Genomic DNA, 25,463 nt, shown 5'->3' with positions numbered 1-25,463 from the left:
TTGCATGGCGGGCAAGTTGGTGTGAGTCACAAATGAAAGGTGAGCTGGGAAGTGGGCCAGTGACTTCAGGCCCTCTGCATGGGGGCCTCTCAAGAGGCAGCCTAGGCTTTCTCACAACATGGCAGTCAAGTTCCAAGGGCAAGAACTCCAACAGGGCAAGGAAGCATTGCCCATATGTAACCTTAGAGTCACAAGGTGTTGCTTCAATCATCTGCTATTAATTGAAACAGTCCCAGATCTGGTCAGTTCCAAGGTAGAGGACACAGGCCCCACAATTCAGTGGCAGGAGTAACAGGGTCAGCTTATAGGAAGAATAAGTAGAAGCTACTGTCACAGCTGTCTATGGAAACTACAACCTACCACTATTGCAAATCATCGTAAATTCAAAAGAAAAAATGAAATGATCTTTACTACCAGAACATATGCCATATTTTTGAAAGCACCCTCCTAATCCAATCTAAAACATGTTCAGATATGCCCTTCTCAGCTTCTTCCCTGATGTTTTTTAATTGTTCATCATAAATCCTCTTTAGCCATTTTATTTTTTCCTCCCGTTCTTCCTGTGATTTATCAGCATATTCCTTTTCTACTAGTTTAATTTCATTATTTAATTGATCGGTATAGATCTTCTTCAGGTCTTCTTCCCGTTGATTCAGCCTCTTCTCTGTGTCCTTGTAAATGGCATCAGTAAAGTAATCCCCTCCGTTGCTCTTCACCATCTCCTCTATCAGCTCCACCAGCTCCTGCACTTGAGCTTCCTTCTCAGCCTCTGAGGCTCTGTTGTTGAAGGCACAGCAGCGGTTCCCACACTCGCTGATGATGTTTCTTAGCTTCACATCTGCATCTGCTAAGAAGTCACTCAGGCTCTGCCCCTCCAAGTTATCTTTGCCAGTGAACAACATGATCATGTGCCTCAAGGCTGGCTTCCCAAAGACATACTTGATCAATGCCACGGTCTTCTGCTCTTCATCTGTGTAGCGGCTCAGCGGGAGGACCAAGACGATGGCGTGAGGCCCAGGGCAGGAGTAGAGGACACACTGGCTGATTTCCCTGCACGTGGTATCCAGGGTCTCCTTGGTGTCAAAGAGCCCTGGGGTGTCAACAACAACAAGTTTCCTCCCCTTCCATTCCTTGGATGCTCTTTGACAGCTGGAGGTGACAGCATGTGGAGCAACTCTAGACTCAAAGACTCTACTCCCCAGGATGGTGTTTGCCGTTGCGCTCTTCCCACTTCCAGTTTTCCCCACCAAAACAATCCTCAGAGTGTTGTCCTGAGGGTACGCCATGTCTTAAAAAAGGGAAGGAGAAGAAAAAGAGTCAATGAAGGTAAGTGGAAACCATCACATTCCTCTTATCTCCTTTGTGTTTCTCCATGAAAACCTGCAGTAGTGTACTATCCATGTTGGTCCCATATAGACAAAAAGATGAAACAATTCAATCACCATGGAAGAAACAATAAAGTAGTTAAAGAGTTCCCCTACAAAAAAGTACCAGGTCCAGATGGTTTCATGGGGATCTCACTTAAACCTTTCTTAAACTATTCCTGATGACTTAAAACAGAAGGAAATCTTTCCTGTTCATTCTATACCACAAGTATGATATTGATCCCAAAGGCTAACAAAGATTTCACCAATAAATAAAGCTACAGACATCTCTCATTTGCGAATACTAATGCAAAAGTCCCAAATAAATTGTCAGACACTAAAAAGTAATACCCCACAATTAAATGTGATTTATTTCAGAAATACTACGGTGGTTCAATATGAGAAAATGGATTGTTACAATACATCCTCTTTAGTAGAGTTAAGAAGAAAAACACTTTGATGCAGAACAGACATTTCCCCAAATTCAATGCTGTTTTAATAGATACTTCTTTAACGTGATTTTATAGAAATATAAATTTTAACAAATTTGTCACCATTTTTTCTCTGCAGCTAAAATAGTTGACTATAAACTTCATTTGGATGAATGAAGAAAGAAAATTAGCCTGTAGAGTCAACAAAGAGAAGAACGATGAGGGAGGGCCATCTCTACCAGAGAGTAAAATATTTTAGCCCCTATAATTAAGGCAGTATGACATGTGTGTGAACAGAGACAGAACGGAAAACAAAAACAGACAATTCAAAGATAGACCAAATTGGTCTACTATATTCATGAGTATCCAGTGCAATTGTATCACGTTACATTTATCATCCATAAGGCAGCCTCTCACAGCAATGGGGAGAAAGATGGACTAATAACCAGCATTGGGATAACTACAAAACCACACAGAAAAAGACAAAACTGCACCCACGTCTTCATGCCATTCACATGCTAAATACATTAGAAACATAACACTAAAAATCAATCCACATAAACACTAGAAGAAACTCAGACCAATCCTTTGTAACCTAGGGGCGGGGCAACTATTTCTAAGAGTTGAAAGATTGTAAAGAAAAGGATTCATACATCTGACTGCATAAAGACCTAAAAGACAATGGGAGTCAAGGAGCATCACAATTAAAATATGAATGTCAGACTATATCAAAGAGGGTTAATTCTCTTCTTATACAAAGAATACCTAAAAGTAGAGAGACAAATGTCCAATAGCTCGATAGAAAATGGAGCAAGACATACGAATAAACAGTTCAAAGAAAAAAAAGAAATGCCAATGCTCCTGAACTATGTAAAAATACATGAACACTCACTTAAAGTAGAGAAAAATAAATCCGACATAGGAAAAGAAAATAACTAAATATAGTAAATTAAAATTACACTGAGATACTATTTCTCCACCTACCGATTTGGCAAAAATCAAAAAATTTGCTGCTATAATCAGTCAGTAAAGGTTTAGAGGAAACAGGTTCTCTTCTCCATGGCTAATGAAATTGAAGAACAGTCTAAAACCTACAGAGGAGAAATTGGCAATATCGTACAAATTACATATACATTTATTGGATTCTGAATCCCAATTTTAGGACTTATGCCTGTAGTGGTCAGGGCAGCTCACTGTTAAACGTGCAATTTTGGCATGCTATTTCTTTTTTAATTTTTTTACATTTATTTATTTTGGAGAAACAGAGTGAGACAAAGCATGAGCGGGGGAGGGGCAGAGAGAGAAGGAGACACAGAATCTGAAGCAGGCTCCAGGCTCTCAACAAGCTGTTAGCACAGAGCCTGACGCTGGGAACCCAGGAACTGTGAGATCATGACCGGAGCGAAGACGGACTCTCAACTACTGAGACACCCAGGCGCCCCAGCATACTATTTTAAGTGAAAGTAACTTAAGACCCAACCTATGTGGGAAGATTACTAAGACCCTCTTCTGTCCTCCTGCAAGCATGAAACAAATTCTCCCATGTAAAAGGTGTCCTTCCTGTCCCAGGAGGTAAAGAGACACCCTTATGTCCAGGGATGGGAGATCTAGAGCCAAGAAGACTGTATAAACAGCCCACTACTTTCTACTATTTTACTACCCCAGCCCAAAGTCTCTTTAGAATTCCTCCCTAACAGATGCTCCCAAAGTTAAGTTTTCCTTGTTTTGTCAATCCCTCACAGATCCATCGTCTCTTTGCCTAAAAAGTATAAAAACTTCCTGCCTTGGTCATTTCCCTTCATCTTAGTTTCATTACTGAGCATCTGTGCACACTGCTTTTTTTTCTCTTGCTAATCTGCCTCAAGTGAATGTAATTCTTAGGGCAGCTGTAAGACCTTGAAGGGTAGAGGAAGAAGTTCCCTTTCCTTATGTCCCAGAGCTACACTGACAAAAACACAGGAAAAGTTTAGGCATATGTTTATTCTCTGTGTCACTATTTGTAATAATTAAAGACAAAAAATCCACCAAATACCCACCAGTAGGAGTCTGGTTGAATAAACTAAGGTACATACACACACCAATGTCTATCCAACTGTAGAAAGGAATAAGAAATACCTCCCTATGCCAGAATGGAGAGATCTCCAGGATATTTCATTAAGAAAAAAAAAAAAGACAAAGTGAAGAAAATAATATTTACTTTACTGTCATTTCTCTAATGGAGAGGAACATGAACTGTAGGTACAAAATACAACATATATTTCGGGCACATGATAAAGTAAAGGCAGATCATCTGAACTGCCACCAAAGAAATTGCTGACAGAGGGATGGGAGGAATAAGGCGGGGGCAGGGTAGAAGCTGGAAATTACTTTGAGTATACTTAGATTTCATAGATTTTTCTTGAAAGCATGTACTTCCTTCTTTTTGAGAGTTTGAATTACAGCTCTTTTCCTTTATGAAAGACCTACATGTGTACCTGTTGTTGCCGGCTGACATAAATTCAAAGAGGATTTTTCATTTGTACAAAAAAGAGCTGAACACGAATACAGCGTTCCACATTTGTTTTACAGCCAGTTGAGCTAATGGAGAGGCCGAGTGGGCCCTTGTCCACGCCAGCTGCCAATCACCTTCCCCGGGAACCTCACACAGGGGTTCACCATCAAGTCACCAGTCTGTGAGCCAGATGAGCACGTGGGCTTTCTCTCAATTGAATGTGTGCATCTGTTAACAAGTTGTGTCTAAAAGTATCAGAAACACATAAGGGAGGTTATTTGGGGGAGATCTGGGAATGTGCACCCTTTTTCCATGTACATTGATGGTAATTGCTGCTCTGCTTTATGTCATTTTGTTTCATAAAAGATTTCATAGGAACATTCTGCTTGTGGATAGTGAGGAACATCTGTAAATAGCTTACATAATTATACAACAAAAACTATATTTTCAGATAACTAGTAAAAATCAAAAGCAAATGCAATACATAGTATTTCGTGTAATAGACAAACCACAAAGAATTGGTCCAAGAAACTTGAAAATGTAGTTGCTTCATTGGCTATTGTCCTAATGGGATATAGTGTAAGGCCAAATAGGGGGGAAAAAACGTCAAGAAAATCTTAAATTGTTTTCAGAAATCCTGTCCTATTCTTAGCTTTTTGTGCACATGTGTAGTTTTGAAGCCCAAGGACAAGCCCAGTGGCAATGAACACCCTTAGCGCCCATACTGTGCCCTTCAAATGCCATTCATTTCCCACCAAAAACATTAAGAATCTTAGGAGAATGTACCAATTCCAGATCTGGACCAAGAAACGTGCAAGTGGATCCTACACTATCTAGTCATACTATAAAGCGAGGATTCTATCAAAAACTACTCAGACCGTGGGATGCCTGGCTAGCTCTGTCAATGCAGCATGCATCTCTTGATCCCACGTTCATGAGTTCTAGCTCCACATTGGGTGCAGAGATCACTTTCAAAAAAAAATGTTTGGATCTTACCAAAAGGAGTACAGGGCCAACTTGAAGAGGCTGACTGGACAGAGATGGGGTAATTTGAGTACCAATGAGAATAATAATTTCAATGGATTGAAATACATCAAATATGTTGAAGTTCATGAATTCATAACAATACCAACATCACAAAAGAAGTGAAGTGTTCTCTTTAGGGTATGCTAGGAAATGATGTCATCAGTCTGAACATGGACAAAAAAGATTCAAGCATTCCTTTTGTCTTATTAACTACACCTTATGGAAATGAGAGTATGATTCAGGGGAACTTTCTTTTTAAAGGATTATGCCATCCAATAAATGAAGAAAGAATGATAGAATTATAATATTATTATTTGTGACTGTTAATGAAAGAAACTTACTCTAGACTATGATTACAGTTTGCTACATTACAGAAAGAGACAGAAGAATATATAAGGTGCCTTCTGATGGACGTTTACAACTGCACCTATGGAATATTGCCACACAACTAACCAGGCAAGCCTTAATCTGATCAAACCTCTCCTTAAATTTAAATTTATACAGGGGCGCCTGGGTGGCACAGTTGGTTAAGCATCCGACTTCAGCCAAGTCACAATCTCGCGGTCCGTGAGTTCGAGCCCCGCTTCGGGCTCTGGGCTGATGGCTCAGAGCCTGGAGCCTGTTTCCGATTCTGTGTCTCCCTCTCTCTCTGCCCCTCCCCCGTTCATGCTCTGTCTCTCTCTGTCCCTAAAAATAAATAAACATTGAAAAAAAATTAAAAAAAAATTTAAATTTATACAAAATACAGAAACTAGAAGAACATGTCATATGACGTCTTGAGGTTTTAATGAGCAAAATGTACACTGTCCAATTCTCTTGGAAAAAGGACCAACCATTTCTTAACCAAAATAATTTTACAAAAAGAAACAGGAAGGTGAAAACTTATTTATAAAATTTAACTTAAGACATATGAAAGAATCGAAATTGATGAACCATATTTGGAGCTGATTTCAATTTTAAATTCTAGGAGATGATCTGGGAATTGGAATACACCTGGTAATTTTTTAAATATTCTAATTGCTTTTTGAACTCTGATTATGGTATATTTTAATGACCTTTATCTTCCAGACATACATATGTAAATAATTACTGATGAAGTGATAAAATTTTTAGTATTCTAGTAATGTAATAATTTTTAGTATTCTAATGTTTAAAGTGTATGTATGTATCTATGTATTTAATGTCTACACCCAGCATGAGGCTCACACTCACAACCCTGAGATCAAGAGTCCCATGCTCTTCCAACTGAGCCAGATAGGGGCCCCCACTCTAATTTTTGAAATGAGGAAATAGATGTGGCTCAGAAATGCTGAGAACGTTGCCCAAGATCATTGCGCTAAAGGGCTTTGGGCAGAGAAGGGATCCAATGCAAAGTATGTCTGACCCTACACTCATGCATAACCCTTGCACTCTCTGGTCTCTTCTTGGTTCCTTCTCAGGTCCTTGATTCTACATTTCTGTTTACATTGGATCAGAAAGAGATCATGGGAGGCCAGGGGAGGTAGATCACTCTCTGTCCAGAAACATGAACTGGTAGCAACCCTGGAATTAGGAAAGGCAAACAAAGGGATTCACACACATTTGTTTCTATAGAATAGCTCATTCTCTCCCCATGGCACCCCTTCCTTACCTCCACTGTTACACTATCGATCACACCATTTCTCTCTTACATGTTGGAAAGGACACAGCCAGCTGAATTCTAGGCTTCCTGTGCCATTTGTGACCTGGGTATCCCGGGGAATTTCATAAAACCACACGCACACCGTCTGGGATTCAGATTTTCTTTCAGAAAAAAAGAGGGATTGGGACAGACTGGTCTCTAAATTGCCTTCCAGCTCTAAAGACCTGCCTTGAGGACACTAGTTTCCCACTAAGGGAAATGGATGGGGTGTCAGGCAGAACTCACTCTGTCATGACAACAACTGATGGAAGATACGCTGTTCAGCAAGTTTGTCCTGCTAAATAGGAGATGTGTGGACGTGGGCCAATCAATCTCCTTACTCCCACCCTTCCTCCCCCAGGACCCCTGTGGCAGCATCCTATTTGCTGGGCTGCTGGCAGGGTATTTGGTCCCCTCTCAGACCAGGACCCACACCCATGCACAGCCCTGTGTCCTGCTGCCCCTCCCGGCTCTATTGCCCTAGGCCAGGCTCACCTTCTTTTGAATGAGCTGATGAGTTCCCCAGTGTTCTCCAAAGAAGCTGTTTGAGCTGGTGCTTTTGCTTAACTGAGAGGAAAAAGTGTTTGCACCCTTTAAACCTCTGAGACAGGAAGCTCAGATTGGGTGGAGCTAGTGAAGGAACTATTTGGCTTTAAAGAGACAGAAACATTGCCCTATAATTGGAGGAGTGCTTTGGTTTCAACAAGGTGTAAGCTTTTCCTCCATGTGCTTGCTGTCACACCAAATTTTCCAAACCTATATTTGTTGTTTGGGGTTATACTGGTGGATCCCAAAGGCCCTTATTAAGTGACCCAAATCATGCACACAGAGCCAGGCATGGTGTTGGATCATCTTCCCTGCATGACGTGGGAGACTCTGGTGAGATTCTAGGAAGAAGAAACTCAAATGCCTGGCTAGATGTGTCCAAATTTAGAGCCTGGGATACTTCCCAGTGATTGTATCATATGGGTTTTCATGATAGTCTTTCATGAAGGTCTCAAGTTACTCATTAAAAACTCACCAGCCTTCAGGTACAAAGCCAAGAGTCTAAAGCATTGGGAGCCAAGAGAAAAAAAGGAAGATGTGGCCTGGAAAAAGTCTTCCAATGACCATACACCTTCTCTAGTTTTCTTCATATGGTTCTTTCAAGCCCCAAAATATGCATGACCTGACAACAAAAGATGCACCCAGGGAGGAGATCAAACTTTCCCCTACAACCTTCCTACTTTCCTCTACCCCAGACCCAGGCACAGGTAGATTTTCCCAGATTTAGCCAGTGCATCCATTCCAACCTGCTCTGGAAACTTTGAGATGATAGGCAGATGGTCAAAACTCTCATGGTTGACCAGCTGTTCCAATTGTCTCTTGCATCATCATAAAATTATAATGTTTTTGATTATATATTTTTGTTCACTACATTGAGACATGGGATTAGTTGATGCTCACACTTGAAGGTGGGTACTAAGAGAACTAAATGTGGCAGGAAGTAGTGGACAATGGGGTGGCAACCCATGGAGGGAAGCATCTAGATTCGGAATTATTGAATTAATACTATATTATTGGTCCATACCGTTAGACCAATTATTGGTACTAATGACTTGGAGGGCCCCAGGTAACTGTTTTCCAACTTGCAATAAAGACACAGACCGGGACAAGCTATGTAATTTGCAAAGTCTGGCACAAAAGGAATATGCCAGGCCCTTTGTCAAAAACAAACAAAAAAAATTAAGAATTTCAATTTGACATCAATAGAACAGTAAACCCTTCTAAGTACAGGGCCCTGTGCAACGGCACAGGTCACATACCCATGAACTTGGTCTTGATGAGGCTGCATACATAAAAGTCTAGAGGAGAGCTAGAATCATATTTCCTGCTCAAAATATCTCTACCATTTCCTAGTTTCATTTCAAGCTACATATTCCTTGAGAGAAACTTGTCCTTGGATGTTTTCATGGTCAGCTAATTGCTTCTCCAGGTATTATGCTCAGGTACGCTGTTAAGTTCCCTAGAGGGAACAGGAGACTAGTTGACACAGAATCCATGGATGCCACAAGAAATCAGATGTGGGTCTCAAATGGTAACAGCCTTGTGATCATTGGTCAAAAAGGAGCATGTGGCCCCCATCAGTCCCATCCTGAGCCTAAGTTAGGAGTGATCTCCTTCTACAAGATTCGGGATAGAAGCAGTGTAACCCCATATCTGAATTGTTCACTTAGCCACGCTCCTGATCATTGAGGGCTTCCTTCCACTTGCACCTATGCTGTGAGCCACAGGCCTCTCCACCGCTTGTCTACTCCTGCAACCCTGGAAACACAACTTTCCACCCAGGATCTTGCTCCTTCCACATAGTCAGAAGCAGAAAGATAAATGTGGACAAAGCCACAGCTTCCTTTTTTATGTTCTCCTTTGATTCTTTCCATTTCACACACACACTCAGAAATGTGGATATAATGAATTTTCAAAAGGTGTGGGGTCATTAAGAGACATTCTTTGAATTCTATAGGAGTCTTCTTGTGGGGCTCAGGGTGTTTTCTGATGCTCAGATCTAGATAATCTCAAAGCTCAACTTATTACAATACTGCAGAAATAATAATAGTAGTTTAAAAGAATCGTTCCCCCATTGTCCTGTTTCTTCTACATATCGTCTTTGTAACCTTGGAGGATCCGATTCCTATTGCCTCCATAACAAATTCCGAAAACATTAGTAGCCGAAAACAATATAAACTTCATCTTCTACAGTTATGGAGGACAAGAGCATGGAATTAGTTTTATGGAGATAAAATCAAGGTCTTGCAGAGCTGGGTCTTTCTGGAGGCTCCAGGAGAGAATCCATCCCTTGCCTCTTACATCTTCTAGAAGCTGCCAGATGTCCTGGGCTTGAGGCCACATCACACCAATCTCTGCTGCTTTTATCACATTGCCTACATGCCTCTCCTTAGAAGGACCTTTCTGATTACATCTGGGGCCCACCCAGATAATCCGGAATAATCTCCCCATCTCAAAGTCATTAACTAAATCACACCTGCAAAAATGCTTATGGAATAAGGTAACATTCACAGGTTCTGGGGATTAGAGTGTGGCCATCTTTCGGGGGCCACCATTCAGCCTGCCACATTTGGGTGAGTTAACCTCTCTGCAACTCACTCCCCTAATCTTTAAAATGGAATACTTACTTCAGACGGTCATTGTGAAACCAGATAAATTTGTACACATGAAGTGGTACTCAAACCATAGTGATCAATAGGTATTAGTTAGTAGTAATAATTCAACCCTCAATGTTAGTCTCATAGATTATCATCCTGAGGCTCATCTACACATCATAGGTGCTGTTTTAGTCAGCGTGGACTGCCATAATACCACAGCCTGGGAGCAGGAACAACAGGAAATAATCTCTCACAGTTCTGGAGACTGGGCAGCCCAAGCCCAATGTGCCAGCCAACTTGTTTCCCTGGGAAAGGCTCACTTCCTGATTTGCGAATGGCACTGTCTCACCGTGTCCATACATGATGGAGCAAGGAAGCAACTCTCTGCTATCTCTTCTTACAAGGGCACTAATCCCCTCAAGAGGACCCCAGATTCATGAACTCATGGAAACCCACTTACGTTACCCCCAAGTACCATCATGTTGGGGCTTAAGGATTCTGGAGCCTTCTCTCTTGGTGCCACATAAAACTAGTCACTTCTACTTTGTAACAATCTCTTTTACGTGGATATCACTCAACGTTTCCTGGTTTCTCCCCACTCACTCCACCCCCAAAGGGCATTGCATGAAAAGGAAGACTCAGCACCTCCACAGCCTGTCTACCAGGATAAAGGACCTGGAATATCTATACCCCTGCACTCACATGGCTTTAATGAAATTGTCTTCTGGCTCCACGGATGTGCAAGAAGAGCTGCCTCTTGCAGGCTAATGGCAGCCATGTCACAAAAGAGATATTGGTGTTAGGTGTGACAGTGCACTTGAGGCTGAATCCCTCAAAGGAAACATTGACCAAACCCTCATGAAATAAGGACCATGCCCCCAAAGAGCCTTTTACTGTCTTCCACGATGTTGTATTCGGTTATGAACCACAACCATTCAGTGCTGTTCTCAAACAGGTCTCTGCTTCCTCCTAAGGCTTCTCCGAAGATCTACCAAAAGTGACCACTCAGAATTTGTGTCTTCACCAGAGGGTCACAGTCTTGGAGCTTCAGGGGAAAAACTGTAGGACGTGCTCTGAACTACTGTTGCCTCAAAGAGACTCTTCAGAGTAGGTTTGCAAGATGGCAGCACTGACTCAATGCTCAGACTGTGCCAGTGAGCAAAGCCAGGACTACTGGGACTCTCAGTCTGGAAGCATATGTACCTCAGGAAATCAGACGACTGACTCAAGATCCAGCAGAGTGAGAAGTAATGACATAGGACTGAGTGAACGGATTCAAGATGTGCCATTGTGGTTATTTGTTTGGAATATTGATGCGTTCTGTTTGATGTTCTACTTGTATGGCTATGTGTGGAAACCTTATTTCTTTCTCCTTAAACGAATTAGTAGACTGTGTATTTGTAAACCCACAACAACCGTCTTTAAATATTACCTCATCTTCACCTACCCTCAAAATTCAGAAACAAATGCTTCTACTAAGTTTAATTCACTTTCATGATGATAGAACCATTTGCATAGGTTTAATAAAATTCTGTCCTCTTGTTTACAAAGATACCCTTGGAAAAATCGATTCTGCAGCAAGGCCATATGTACAGTGTGATATTTGAGAGTGATTGTTGTTTAAACAAAGACCATCAGACCACTGCTAAGGAGCAATTGTTGGTGTTACATGTGGAGCTAATGTCTCCAAAACCTTCATAAGAAAACTAATATGATGTCTGGCTTCCAGGATCCCAATCTGGGAGAAAGGAAGTCCACTCCCATGTAGTCCAGAAATCCAGGCAAATTTTGGAGACCTCAGGAAGAGGGAAATTCTTTGAGATTTATGGGTACAGCATGCAAAGTTTACTGGAGAAAGTGTTTGGGCCTTGGTTTCCTACTCCTAGGATAGAAGAATGGCAGGGGCTTTGAAAAGTCTGATTCAAAATTCATTTTGAAAATTTCCAAAAGAAGTTTATCCTTTGGCATTGATACTTGCTTAATATGATTAGGCTCTAGATTTCACGAGCAAACTCAAGGAGGCTTTTCCAGTTAATTAAGATTCTTGCTGCATCTGTATAAATGATCAGGCCATGCATGGTAAAAACAATCTTCTAGGATCAACAATACTTGTTGGAGACTGTTTATGATCACAAAGTAGAGAACGCTATGAATGATCCAAAATTTAGAAATAGGCAAGACAGATTGCTGGAGTGTTCTATTGTTCTGTGTGGTGCTGTGCTTGATGATCAGCTGTGATATTTTACAACACTTTAAGGACAGAGAGAATTTTTGCACATCTCTGCCTTGGAGATACTCAGCGAATTTTCTGTCTGGTGGAATATACAACTCAAAAATTACATGTTACTACTCTCTTGAACACATCAACATTTGATTTCAAATGAGCTTTGTGTTTCTGTTTGTTTGTGTTTTTTGTTTTATTCTTTGCTTATTTGTTTGTTTTTAACTAGGTTTCACACCCAGCATGGAGCCCAAACTTAAGACCCTAAGGTCAAGACCTGAGCTGAGATCAAGAGTCAGATGCTTAATTGATTCAGCCACCCAAAAACTTTGAACCAATTATAGATCATACTGGTTCTCTAGTTAAGCCATGAGTTGAACAAAATCTTTGATGTGTTTATACTTGCCCAGGAGTCATGAGTTTGCTTTTTTTGAAAACTGCAGATAAGAAAGAGAGGGAGAAATAGCATGATTCAACCCTTGGAGGTGGAAATAACACTGGACACAGGCAGAGAACAGCTAACAATTTGGAGTGCAGGAATCATTACCAGCCTTTACTGAGGGCCTACTGTGTCCCAGGCACTTGCCTCTCCATCATTATCACCTTCGTTCCTTACAAAAGTGTAAACAGATATTAACAGGAACAATGATATCTAGAAGAATCTCATTCTTGGAAGAGGATTTGAGACTGATTATAATGACTGTTGAATACCAGGCCAAGGAATGTGGATTCTAAGCCCTAGGCAGTAGAAGATTTCCACGAAGCAGAGACCTACACAAACTATCCCAATGGGCTTAACCTGGTAACTGCAACTAGGACTGGAGAGGAAGAGATCAGGGGTACTGTACCCTCACACTGCACACACTGTCCCTCTCTTACCATCCATCTTAGGTTGTATTGTGTCCTCCTAAAGAAGTCCTAACTCCTGATACCTGAGAATGTGACCTTCTTTGGAGCACGCTCTCTGTGATGTCATGTCATGAAGTTAAGGTTAACCCCTACTCCAATGCCTGGAATCGTTTCATTCACAGTGAGGGAAGTTTACACACAGATACACACAGAGAACACCATGTGACAAAAGAGGCAGAGATTGGAGTGAAGCACCTAGAAGGCAAAGAACAAAGCACGACAGCCTGCACCAGAAGATTAGAAGCAGCAAAGTAGGATCCTTCCCCAGAGCCTTCATGGCGAGTATGGCCCTGGGAACGTCTCGGTTTGGCACTTGTAGCCTGTGCCAGTGAGACAGTAGCCATAACAATGAGACAGTAAGCTTCTGCTCTTTAAGCAACAGTTTGTGGTCATTTGTTACAGCAGCTCCTGGGGGAACTAATATAGATTTTAAGGCCAAGAAGTAGGGTCCTGCTCTGGTAATTACCAGTCGTTTTGAAATTGAGTAATGCATGGAGGCTCGAAGAATTCTGAGGTATATGATAAAAAGAAAGGCCTAAGAGGATGTCGGTGGTAGGATGAACATCCAGGTTACTTTCTGGTGAGGTCCCAGAGAGAGGTGGGGACCACGCTGCTGGACGTTGGAGGGACGATGGCACTTGCTATAAAATGGCAGGGGGCAGGGGGCAGGGAGGTGGGCTAAACTGAGGTGGCTGCTGGGTGGAGAGCAGACCATGTAAGTGATGAACTTGAATATTTAGCTGAGGAGAATTCCGAGAACAGTGTGGAAGGTGCAGCCTGGTTTCTCCTTGCTGCTTCTAATGAAATGCATGAGGAAAGAGAGTGGTGGCCTATCTGCCAGCCAAGGAGCACCAAGATGTCCAGCTGCCAGCAGAGCCCAGGAAGAAGCAAGCAAGGTCCTCCCCTCAAGGCTTCAGAGAGCGCACGCCTCTGCTGGCATCTTGACTTTGGACTCCAGGAGCTACCACACAATCCATGTCTCAGCTGTTTCAACTGCAGTTTGGACGACCTGTCATGTAGTGCTAGGTATCCAGTATGTCCCCTCCACCTTGCCCCTGCCTGTGTTCTTGTCCCATCCTCTGAGAAACCCAAAGGTCTCCCCTTCTGTGGCACAGTGTGAGCGGGCAAGTCTTCTAGACTACGTTCTTCCTCATTCCTGCCACATTTCTGGCCCAGACAGACCCCGGGTCTCCCTGATGAGAGAGAGCTTGGGGCTTTCTCAGAATTTAGATTTCAGTCCTCTAAAGAATTCTCTTTTTGGAAACAAATATACAACACCAAAACAAAAAGTAACAATTGTTTCTTTTAAGGAGACAACAGGAATTTAAGGCCTGGGAGTGCGGTTAAGGCCTCCTGAACTCTGAAGGCAAAAAGGCAGACTATCAGGGTGCCATGAGTTGGGGGCTCTGAGGTAAAAGCGGGCCCCTGTCCCAGTAGCAAGAATCAATCCCTCGCTCTTACAGAATACCAACACTGCACAAAAGGACTATTTTCTCTTAATCAGCAAAAATGTTTCCTTAATATATGAAAATCAGTCAGTGGAAAAGTGTGTGGGCCTGATTCTGCCACGATCAAGATCTATGTCTTGGAGAAAACCCAAACACAAACAGACCCCAAAAAACCACAATCCCCATGTGCCCCAGTACCTTTATGGATAAGAAGTCCCAGATTGTCTCAATTCAATGCCTCCTACACAACAGCATCATGCGACTATCTGGGCCTCTCCCAATGAGGACAGATTCCAAGACACCCCCCCCCCCACATGATTCATGACCCTGGGCCCATGTACCTACACAACCTCTCAGGTGTAAATGGCATCTTGTAAATGGCATCGGTAAAGTAAGCCCCTCCGTTGCTCTGCACCATCTCCTCTATCAGCTCCACCAGCTCCTGCACTTGAGCTTCCTTCTCGGCCTCTGAGGCTCTGTTGTTGAAGGCACAATAGCGGTTCCCACACTCGCTGATGATGTTTCTTAGCTTCACATCTGAATCTGCCAAGAAGTCACTCAGGCTCTTCTCCTCCAAGTCATCTTTGCGAGTGAACAACACGATCATGTGCTTCAAAGCTGGCTTCCCAAAGACAGCCTTGATCAACGCCACAGTCGTCTGCTCTTCTTCCCTGTAGAGGCCCACCTGGAGGACCAAGATGATGGCGTGGGGCCCAGGGCGGGAGTAGAGGACACACTGGCTGATTTCCCTGCACGTGGTTTCCAGGGTCTCCTTGGTGTCAAAGAGCCCTGGGGTGTCAACAACAAGAAGTTTCCTCCCCTTCCATTCCTTGGATGCTTTTTGACACTTGGTGGTAACAGCATTGGGTGCAATTTTAGACTCAAAGACTCTACTCCCCAGGATGGTGTTTGCCGTTGCGCTCTTCCCACTTCCAATTTTCCCCACCAAAACAATCCTCAGAGTGTTGTCCTGAGGGTGTGCCATGTCACTACCAGTGGCTGTGGGGTGTAAAAAAGAGAAGGAGAAGAAAAAGAGTCAACAATGGTAAGTGGAAACCATCACATTCCTCCTATCTCCTTTGTGTTTTCCATGAAAACCTGCAGTAGTGTACTATCCATGTTGGTCCCATAAAGACAAAAAGATGAAACAATTCACTCACCATGGAAGAAACAATAAAGTAGTTAAAGAGTTCCCCTACAAAAGACTACCAGGTCCAGATGGCTTCATGGGGATCTCACTTAACTTTTCTTCAACTATTCCTGATGACTTAAAACAGAAAGAAATCTTTCCAGTTCTTTCTATGACATATGTATGATATTGATCCCAAAGGCTAACAAAGATTTCACCAATAAATAAAGCTACAGACATGTCTCATTTGCGAATACTAATGCAAAAATCCCAAATAAATTGTCAGACACTAAAAAGTAAAACCCCACACTTAAATGTGATTTATTTCAGAAATAGTAGGGTGGTTCAATATGAGAGAATCGATTGTTACAACACATCCCCTTTAGTAGATTTAAGAAGAAAAATACCTTGATGCAAAACAGACATTACCCCAAATTCAACACTGTTTTAATAGATACTTCTTTAATGTGATTTTATAGAAATATAAATTTTAAAAAATTTGTCTCCATTTTTTTTCTCTGCAGCTAAAATAGTTGACTGTAAACTTAATTTGGAAGAATGAAGAAAGGAAATTAGCCTGTAGAGTCAACAAAGAGAAGAACGATGAGGGAGGGCCAGCTCTGCCAGATAGCAAAATATTTTAGCCCTTATAATTAAGGCAGCATGAAGAGTGTGTGAACATAGAGAACCCGAAAACAAAAACGGACAATTCAGAAATAGACCAAATTGGTCTACTATATTCATGAGCATCCAGTTCAATTGTATCGTGTTACATTTCTCTTCCCTAAGGCAGCATCTCACAGCAATGAGGAGAAAGATGGACTAATAACCAGCATTGGGATAACTACAAAACCACACAGAAAAAGACAAAACTGCACCCAGGTCTTCATGCCATTCACATGCTAAATACGTTAGAAATATAAACACTAAAAATCAATCCACATAAATACTAGAAGAAACTCAGACCAATCCTTTGTAACCTAGGGGCGGGGCAACTCTTTCTAAGATTTGAAAGATTGTAAGGAAAAGGATTCATACATCTGACTACATAAAGATCTAGAATACAATGGGAGACAACGAACACCATGTGCAATTAAAATACGAATGTCAGACTATATCAAAGAGGGTTAATTCTCCTCTTATACAAAGAATACCTAAAGGTACAGAGACAAATGTCCAATAGCTCGATAGAAAATGGAGAAAGACATATGAATAAACAGTTCAAAGAAAAAAAAAGAAATGCCAATGCTCCTCAACTATGTAAAAATATATGAACACTCACTTAAAGTAGAGAAATATAAACCCAACAAAGGAAAAGAAAAAACTAAATATAACAAATTAAGATTACATTGAGATACTATTTCTCCACTTACAGATTTGGCAAAAGTGCAAAAATTTGCTGCTATAATCAGTCGGTAAAGGTTTAGAGGAAACAGGTTCTCTTCCCCATGGCTAATGAGAATAGAAAAACAGTCTAAAACCTACAGGGGAGAAATTAGCAATATCATACAAATCACACATACATTTATTCTTGGATTGTGAGTCCCAATTTTAGGATTTATGCCTGTAGTGGTCAAGGGCAGGTCACCCCTAAACGTGCAACTTTGGCATACTATTTCAACGTTTATTTATTTTTGGGACAGAGAGAGACAGAGCATGAACGGGGGAAGGGCAGAGAGAGAGGGAGACACAGAATCGGAAACAGGCTCCAGGCTCTGAGCCATCAGCCCAGAGCCCGACGCGGGGCTCGAACTCACGGACCGCAAGATCGTGACCTGGCTGAAGTCGGACGCTTAACCGACTGCGCCACCCAGGCGCCCCCATACTGACTATTTCATATAAAAGTACCTTAAGACACATCCTGTGTGGGAAGATTACTAAGACCCTCTTCTGTCCCCCTGCAAGCAGGAAACAAATCTCCCATGTAAAAGGTCCCCTTGCTGTCCAGGAGGTAAAGAGACACTCTCACGACCAGGGATGGGAGATTTAGAGCCAAGAAGACTATATAAACAGCCCACTACTTTCTACTAATTTACTACCCCAGCCCAAAGTCTGTTTAGAATTCCTCCCTAACAGATGCTCCCAAAGTTAAGTTCTCCTTGTTTTGTCAATCCCTCACAGATCCATCGTCTCTTTGCCTAAAAAGTACAAAAACTGCCTGCCTTGGTCATCTCTCTTGGTCTTAGTTTCATTTCTGAGCATCTTTGCACACTGCTTTTTTTTGTCTTATTAATCTGCCTCAAGTGAATGTAATTCTTAGTGCAGCTGGAAGACCTTGAAGGGTAGAGGAAGAAGTTCCCTTTCCTTATATCCCAGAGCTACACTGACAAAAACACAGGAAAAGATTAGGCATATTTTATTCTCTGCATCACTATTTCTAATAATTAAAGACCAAAAATCTACCAAATGCCCACCAGTAGGAGTCTGGTTGAATAAACTAAGGTACATACACACAGCAATGTACTATCCAACTATAGAAAGGAATAAGAAATACTTCACTATGCTGGGATGGAGAAATCTCCAGAATATTTCATTAAGCAAAAAACAAGGCAAAGTGAAGAAAATAATATTTAGTTTACTGTCATTTCTCTAGTGGGGAGGAACATGAAATGCAGGTACAAAATACAACATATATTTAATTGCACATGAAAAAGCAATGGCAGATCATCTGAACCGTCACCAAAGAAGTTACTGACAGAGGGATGGGAGGAATAAGGCGGGGGCAGGGTAGAAGCTGGAAATTACTTTGAGTAAACTTAGATTTCATAGATTTGTCTTGAAAGCATGTACTTCCTTCTTTTTGAGAGTTCGAATTACAGCTCTTTTCCTTTATGAAAGACCTACATGTGTACCTGTTGTTGCCGGCTGACATAAATTCAAAGAGGATTTTTCATTTGTACAAAAAAAAGCTGAACACGAATACAGCGTTCCACATTTGTTTTACAGCCAGTTGAGCTAATGGAGAGGCCGAGTGGGCCCTTGTCCACGCCAGCTGCCAATCACCTTCCCCGGGAACCTCACACAGGCGTTCACCATCCAGCCACCAGAGCTGTGAGCCAGATGAACGCGTGGGCTTTCTCTCAATTGAATGTGTGCATCTGTTAACAAGTTGTGTCTAAAAGTATCAGAAACACATAAGGGAGGTTATTTGGGGGAGATCTGGGAATGCGCACCCTTTTTCCATGTACATTCATGGTAATTGCTGCTCTGCTTTATGTCATTTTGTTTCATAAAAGATTTCATAGGAACGTTCTGCTTGTGGATAGTGAGGAACATCTGTAAATAGCTTACATAATTATACAACAAAAACTATATTTTCAGATAACTAGTAAAAATCAAAAGCAAATGCAATACATAGTATTTCGTGTAATAGACAAACCACACAAAGAATTGGTCCAAGAAACTTGAAAATGCAGTTGCTTCATTGGCTATTGTCCTAATGGGATATAGTGTAAGGCCAAATAGGGGGGAAAAAACGTCAAGAAAATCTTAAATTGCTTTCAGGAATCCTGTCCTATTCTTAGCTTTTTGTGCACATGTGTAGTTTTGAAGCCCAAGGACAAGCCCAGTGGCAATGAACACCCCTAGTGCCCATACTGTGCCCTTCAAATGCCATTTCCCACCAAAAACATTAAGAATCTTAGGATAATGTACCAATTCCAGATCTGGCTCAAGAAACGTTCAAGTGGATCCTAGACTATCTAGTCATACTATAAAGCGAGGATTCTATCAAAAACTACTCAGACCGTGGGATGCCTGGCTAGCTCTGTCAATGCAGCATGCATCTCTTGATCCCACGCTCATGAGTTCTAGCCCACATTGGGTGCAGAGATCACTTTCAAAAAAAAAAATGTTTGGATCTTACCGAAAGGACTACAGGGCCAACTTGAAGAGGCTGACTGGACAGAGATGGGGTAATTTGAATACCAATGAGAATACTAATGTCAATGGATTAAAATTCATCAAATATGTTGAAGTTCATGAATTCATATCAATACCATCATCGCAAAAGAAGTGAAGTGTTCTCTCTGGGGTATACTAGGAAATGATGTCATCAGTCTGAACATGGACAAAAAAAAATCAAGCATTCCTTTTGTCTTATTAACTACACCTTATGAAATGAAAGTATGATTCAGGGGAAGTTTCTTTTTATACGATTATGCCATCCAATAAATGAAGAAAGAATGATAGAATTATAATACCATAATTTGCGACCGTTAATGAAACAAAGTTACTCTAGGCTATCATTACTGTCTGCTACATTACAGAAAGAGACAGAAGAATATATAAGGTGCCTTCTGATGGACGTTTACAACTGCACCTATGAAATATTGCCACCCAACTAACCAGGCAAATCTTAATCTGATCAAGCCTCTCCTTAAATTTAAATGTATACAAAACACGGAAACTGGAAGAACATGTCATTTGACGTCTTGAGCATTTAATGAGCAAAATGTACACTGTCCAATTCTCTTGAAAAAGGACCAACCATTTCTTAACCAAAAATAATTTACAAAAAAAAAAAAAACGGAAGGTGAAAACTTATTTATAAAACTAAACTTAAGAGATATGAAAGAATCGAAATTTATGAACCTTATTTGGAGCTGATTTCAATTTTAAATTCTAGGAGACGATGTGGGAATTGGAATACACCTGGTAATTTTTTTTTTTTTAGTTTTAGTTTCTTTAATTTTTTTTAATATATGAAATTTATTGTCAAATTGGTTTCCATACAACACCCAGAATTCTAATTGCTTTTTGAACACTGATTATGGAATATTTTAATGACCTTTATCTTCCAGACATACATATGTAAATAATTACTGATGAAGTGATAAAATTTTTAGTATTCTAGTAATGTAATACTTTTTCATATTCTAATGTTTAAAGTGTATGTACATGTATTTAATCTCCACCCAGCATGAGGCTCACACTCACAACCCTGAGATCAAGAGTCCCATGCTCTTCCCACTGAGCCAGATAGGCGCCCCCACTCTAATTTTTGAAATGAGGAAATAGATGTGGCTCAGAAATGCTGAGAACGTTGCCCAAGGTCACTGCGCTAAAGGGCTTTGGGCAGAGAAGGGATCCAATGCAAAGTATGTCTGACCCTACACTCATGCATAACCCTTGCACTCTCTGGTCTCTTCTTGGTTCCTTCTCAGGTCCTTGATTCTACATTTCTGTTTACATTGGATCAGAAAGAGATCATGGGAGGCCAGGGGAGGTAGATCACTCTCTGTCCAGAAACATGAACTGGTAGCAACCCTGGAATTAGGGAAGGCAAACAAAGGGATTCACACACATTTGTTTTCTATAGAATAGCTCAATATCTCCCCCATGGCACCCCTTCCTTACCTCCTCTGTTACACTATCGATCACACCATTTCTCTCTTACATGTTGGAAAGGACACAGCCAGCTGAATTCTAGGCTTCCTGTGCCATTTGTGACCTGGGTATCCCGGGGAATTTCATAAAACCACACGCACACAATCTGGGATTCAGATTTTCTTTCAGGAAAAAAGAGGGATTGGGACAGACTGGTCTCTAAATTGCCTTCCAGCTCTAAAGACCTGCCTTGAGGACACTAGTTTCCCACTAAGGGAAATGGATGGGGTGTCAGGCAGAACTCACTCTGTCATGACAACAACTGATGGAAGATACGCTGTTCAGCAAGTTTGTCCTGCTAAATAGATGTGTGGACATGGGCCACTCAATCTCCTTACTCCCACTCTTCCTCCCCCAGGACCCCTGTGGCAGCATCCTGTTTGCTGGGCTGCTGGCAGGGTATTTGGTCCCCTCTCAGACCAGGACCCACACCCCTGCACAGCCCTGTGTCCTGCTGCCCCTCCCGGCTCTATTGCCCTAGGCCAGGCTCACCTTCTTTTGAATGAGCTGATGAGTTCCTCAGTGTTCTCCAAAGAAGCTGTTTGAGCTGCTGCTTTTGCTTAACTGAGAGGAAAAAGTGTTTGCACCCTTTAAACCTCTGAGACAGGAAGCTCAGATTGGGTGGAGCTAGTGAAGGAACTATTTGGCTTTAAAGAGACAGAAACATTGCCCTATAATTGGAGGAGTGCTTTGGTTTCAACAAGGTGTAAGCTTTTTCTCCATGTGCCTGCTGTCACACCAAATTTTCCAAACCTATATTTGTTGTTTGGGGTTATACTGGTGGATCCCAAAGGCCCTTATTAAGTGACCCAAATCATGCACACAGAGCCAGGCATGGTGTTGGATCATCTTCCCTGCATGACGTGGGAGACTCTGGTGAGATTCTAGGAAGAAGAAACTCAAATGCCTGGCTAGATGTGTCCAAATTTAGAGCCTGGGATACTTCCCAGTGATTGTATCATATGGGTTTTCATGATAGTCTTTCATGAAGGTCTCAAGTTACTCATTAAAAACTCACCAGCCTTCAGGTACAAAGCCAAGTGTCTAAACCATTGGGAGCCAAGAGAAAAAAAGGAAGATGTGGCCTGGAAAAAGTCTTCCAATGACCATACACTTTCTCTAGTTTTCTTCATATGGTTCTTTCAAGCCCCAAAATATGCATGACCTGACAACAAAAGATGCACCCAGGGAGGAGATCAAACTTTCCCCTACAACCTTCCTACTTTCCTCTACCCCAGACCCAGGCACAGGTAGATTTTCCCAGATTTAGCCAGTGCATCCATTCCAACCTGCTCTGGAAACTTTGAGATGATAGGCAGATGGTCAAAACTCTCATGGTTGACCAGCTGTTCCAATTGTCTCTTGCATCATCATAAAATTATAATGTTTTTGATTATATATTTTTGTTCACTACATTGAGACATGGGATTAGTTGATGCTCACACTTGAAGGTGGGTACTAAGAGAACTAAATGTGGCAGGAAGTAGTGGACAATGGGGTGGCAACCCATGGAGGGAAGCATCTAGATTCGGAATTATTGAATTAATACTATATTATTGGTCCATACCGTTAGACCAATTATTGGTACTAATGACTTGGAGGGCCCCAGGTAACTGTTTTCCAACTTGCAATAAAGACACAGACCGGGACAAGCTATGTAATTTGCAAAGTCTGGCACAAAAGGAATATGCCAGGCCCTTTGTCAAAAACAAACAAAAAAATTAAGAATTTCAATTCGACATCAATAGAACAGTAAACCCTTCTAAGTACAGGGCCCTGTGCAACGGCACAGGTCACATACCCATGAACTTGGTCTTGATGAGGCTGCATACATAAAAGTCTAGAGGAGAGCTAGAATCATATTTCCTGCTCAAAATATCTCTACCATTTCCTAGTTTCATTTCAAGCTACATATTCCTTGAGGGAAACTTTTCCTTGGATGTTTTCATGGTCAGCTAATTGCTTCTCCAGGTATTATGCTCAGGTACGCTGTTAAGTTCCCTAGAGGGAACAGGAGACTAGTTGACACAGAATCCATGGATGCCACAAGAAATCAGATGTGGGTCTCAAATGGTAACAGCCTTGTGATCATTGGTCAAAAAGGAGCATGTGGCCCCCATCAGTCCCATCCTGAGCCTAAGTTAGGAGTGATCTCCTTCTACAAGATTCGGGATAGAAGCAGTGTAACCCCATATCTGAATTGTTCACTTAGCCACGCTCCTGATCATTGAGGGCTTCCTTCCACTTGCACCTATGCTGTGAGCCACAGGCCTCTCCACCTCTTGTCTACTCCTGCAACCCTGGAAACACAACTTTCCACCCAGGATCTTGCTCCTTCCACATAGTCAGAAGCAGAAAGATAAATGTGGACAAAGCCACAGCTTCCTTTTTTATGTTCTCCTTTGATTCTTTCCATTTCACACACACACAGAAATGTGGATATAATGAATTTTCAAAAGGTGTGGGGTCATTAAGAGACATTCTTTGAATTCTATAGGAGTCTTCTTGTGGGGCTCAGGGTGTTTTCTGATGCTCAGATCTAGATAATCTCAAAGCTCAACTTATTACAATACTGCAGAAATAATAATAGTAGTTTAAAAGAATCGTTCCCCCATTGTCCTGTTTCTTCTACATATCGTCTTTGTAACCTTGGAGGATCCGATTCCTATTGCCTCCATAACAAATTCCCAAAACATTAGTAGCTGAAAACAATATAAACTTCATCTTCTACAGTTATGGAGGACAAGAGCATGGAATTAGTTTTATGGAGATAAAATCAAGGTCTTGCAGAGCTGGGTCTTTCTGGAGGCTCCAGGAGAGAATCCATCCCTTGCCTCTTACATCTTCTAGAAGCTGCCAGATGTCCTGGGCTTGAGGCCACATCACACCAATCTCTGCTGCTTTTATCACATTGCCTACATGCCTCTCCTTAGAAGGACCTTTCTGATTACATCTGGGGCCCACCCAGATAATCCGGAATAATCTCCCCATCTCAAAGTCATTAACTAAATCACACCTGCAAAAATGCTTATGGAATAAGGTAACATTCACAGGTTCTGGGGATTAGAGTGTGGCCATCTTTCGGGGGCCACCATTCAGCCTGCCACATTTGGGTGAGTTAACCTCTCTGCAACTCACTCCCCTAATCTTTAAAATGGAATACTTACTTCAGACGGTCATTGTGAAACCAGATAAATTTGTACACATGAAGTGGTACTCAAACCATAGTGATCAATAGGTATTAGTTAGTAGTAATAATTCAACCCTCAATGTTAGTCTCATAGATTATCATCCTGAGGCTCATCTACACATCATAGGTGCTGTTTTAGTCAGCGTGGACTGCCATAATACCACAGCCTGGGAGCAGGAACAACAGGAAATAATCTCTCACAGTTCTGGAGACTGGGCAGCCCAAGCCCAATGTGCCAGCCAACTTGTTTCCCTGGGAAAGGCTCACTTCCTGATTTGCGAATGGCACTGTCTCACCGTGTCCATACATGATGGAGCAAGGAAGCAACTCTCTGCTATCTCTTCTTACAAGGGCACTAATCCCCTCAAGAGGACCCCAGATTCATGAACTCATGGAAACCCACTTACGTTACCCCCAAGTACCATCATGTTGGGGCTTAAGGATTCTGGAGCCTTCTCTCTTGGTGCCACATAAAACTAGTCACTTCTACTTTGTAACAATCTCTTTTACGTGGATATCACTCAACGTTTCCTGGTTTCTCCCCACTCACTCCACCCCCAAAGGGCATTGCATGAAAAGGAAGACTCAGCACCTCCACAGCCTGTCTACCAGGATAAAGGACCTGGAATATCTATACCCCTGCACTCACATGGCTTTAATGAAATTGTCTTCTGGCTCCACGGATGTGCAAGAAGAGCTGCCTCTTGCAGGCTAATGGCAGCCATGTCACAAAAGAGATATTGGTGTTAGGTGTGACAGTGCACTTGAGGCTGAATCCCTCAAAGGAAACATTGACCAAACCCTCATGAAATAAGGACCATGCCCCCAAAGAGCCTTTTACTGTCTTCCACGATGTTGTATTCGGTTATGAACCACAACCATTCAGTGCTGTTCTCAAACAGGTCTCTGCTTCCTCCTAAGGCTTCTCCGAAGATCTACCAAAAGTGACCACTCAGAATTTGTGTCTTCACCAGAGGGTCACAGTCTTGGAGCTTCAGGGGAAAAACTGTAGGACGTGCTCTGAACTACTGTTGCCTCAAAGAGACTCTTCAGAGTAGGTTTG

At 41.9% G+C, this 25,463-nt stretch overlaps 1 protein-coding gene and 2 long non-coding RNA genes across 3 annotated transcripts in view; 1 reads left to right on the top strand and 2 right to left on the bottom strand.

Moving 5' to 3' along the window:
* Positions 1-247: 247 nt before the first annotated feature.
* LOC122488504 (GTPase IMAP family member 8-like) overlaps positions 248-25,463 on the bottom strand; it is a 97,780-nt gene continuing 72,564 nt past the window's right edge. Inside the window, exons 3-4 of the mRNA XM_043589879.1 lie at positions 15,039-15,692; positions 248-1,279 (exon numbers count right to left, since the gene is read on the bottom strand). Of these exons, the coding sequence (XP_043445814.1) occupies positions 411-1,279; positions 15,039-15,692 (1,523 nt within the window). The 3' untranslated portion in view covers positions 248-410. The remainder of the gene's footprint in view (positions 1,280-15,038; positions 15,693-25,463) is intronic.
* LOC122488515 lies at positions 1,710-7,571 on the bottom strand. The gene is made up of 2 exons (XR_006298634.1): positions 7,468-7,571; positions 1,710-2,879 (listed from the first exon to the last, which is right to left on the bottom strand). It is a non-coding gene; the product is annotated as an uncharacterized LOC122488515 (long non-coding RNA).
* On the top strand, positions 15,586-17,286 carry LOC122488516. Its single transcript, XR_006298635.1, has 2 exons — positions 15,586-15,694; positions 17,198-17,286. It is a non-coding gene; the product is annotated as an uncharacterized LOC122488516 (long non-coding RNA).

Source organism: Prionailurus bengalensis, chromosome A2 (assembly GCF_016509475.1).
Source record: "Prionailurus bengalensis isolate Pbe53 chromosome A2, Fcat_Pben_1.1_paternal_pri, whole genome shotgun sequence".
Classification (NCBI taxonomy): Eukaryota; Metazoa; Chordata; class Mammalia; order Carnivora; family Felidae; genus Prionailurus; species Prionailurus bengalensis.
This window is presented reverse-complemented; position numbering and strand designations above follow the sequence as displayed.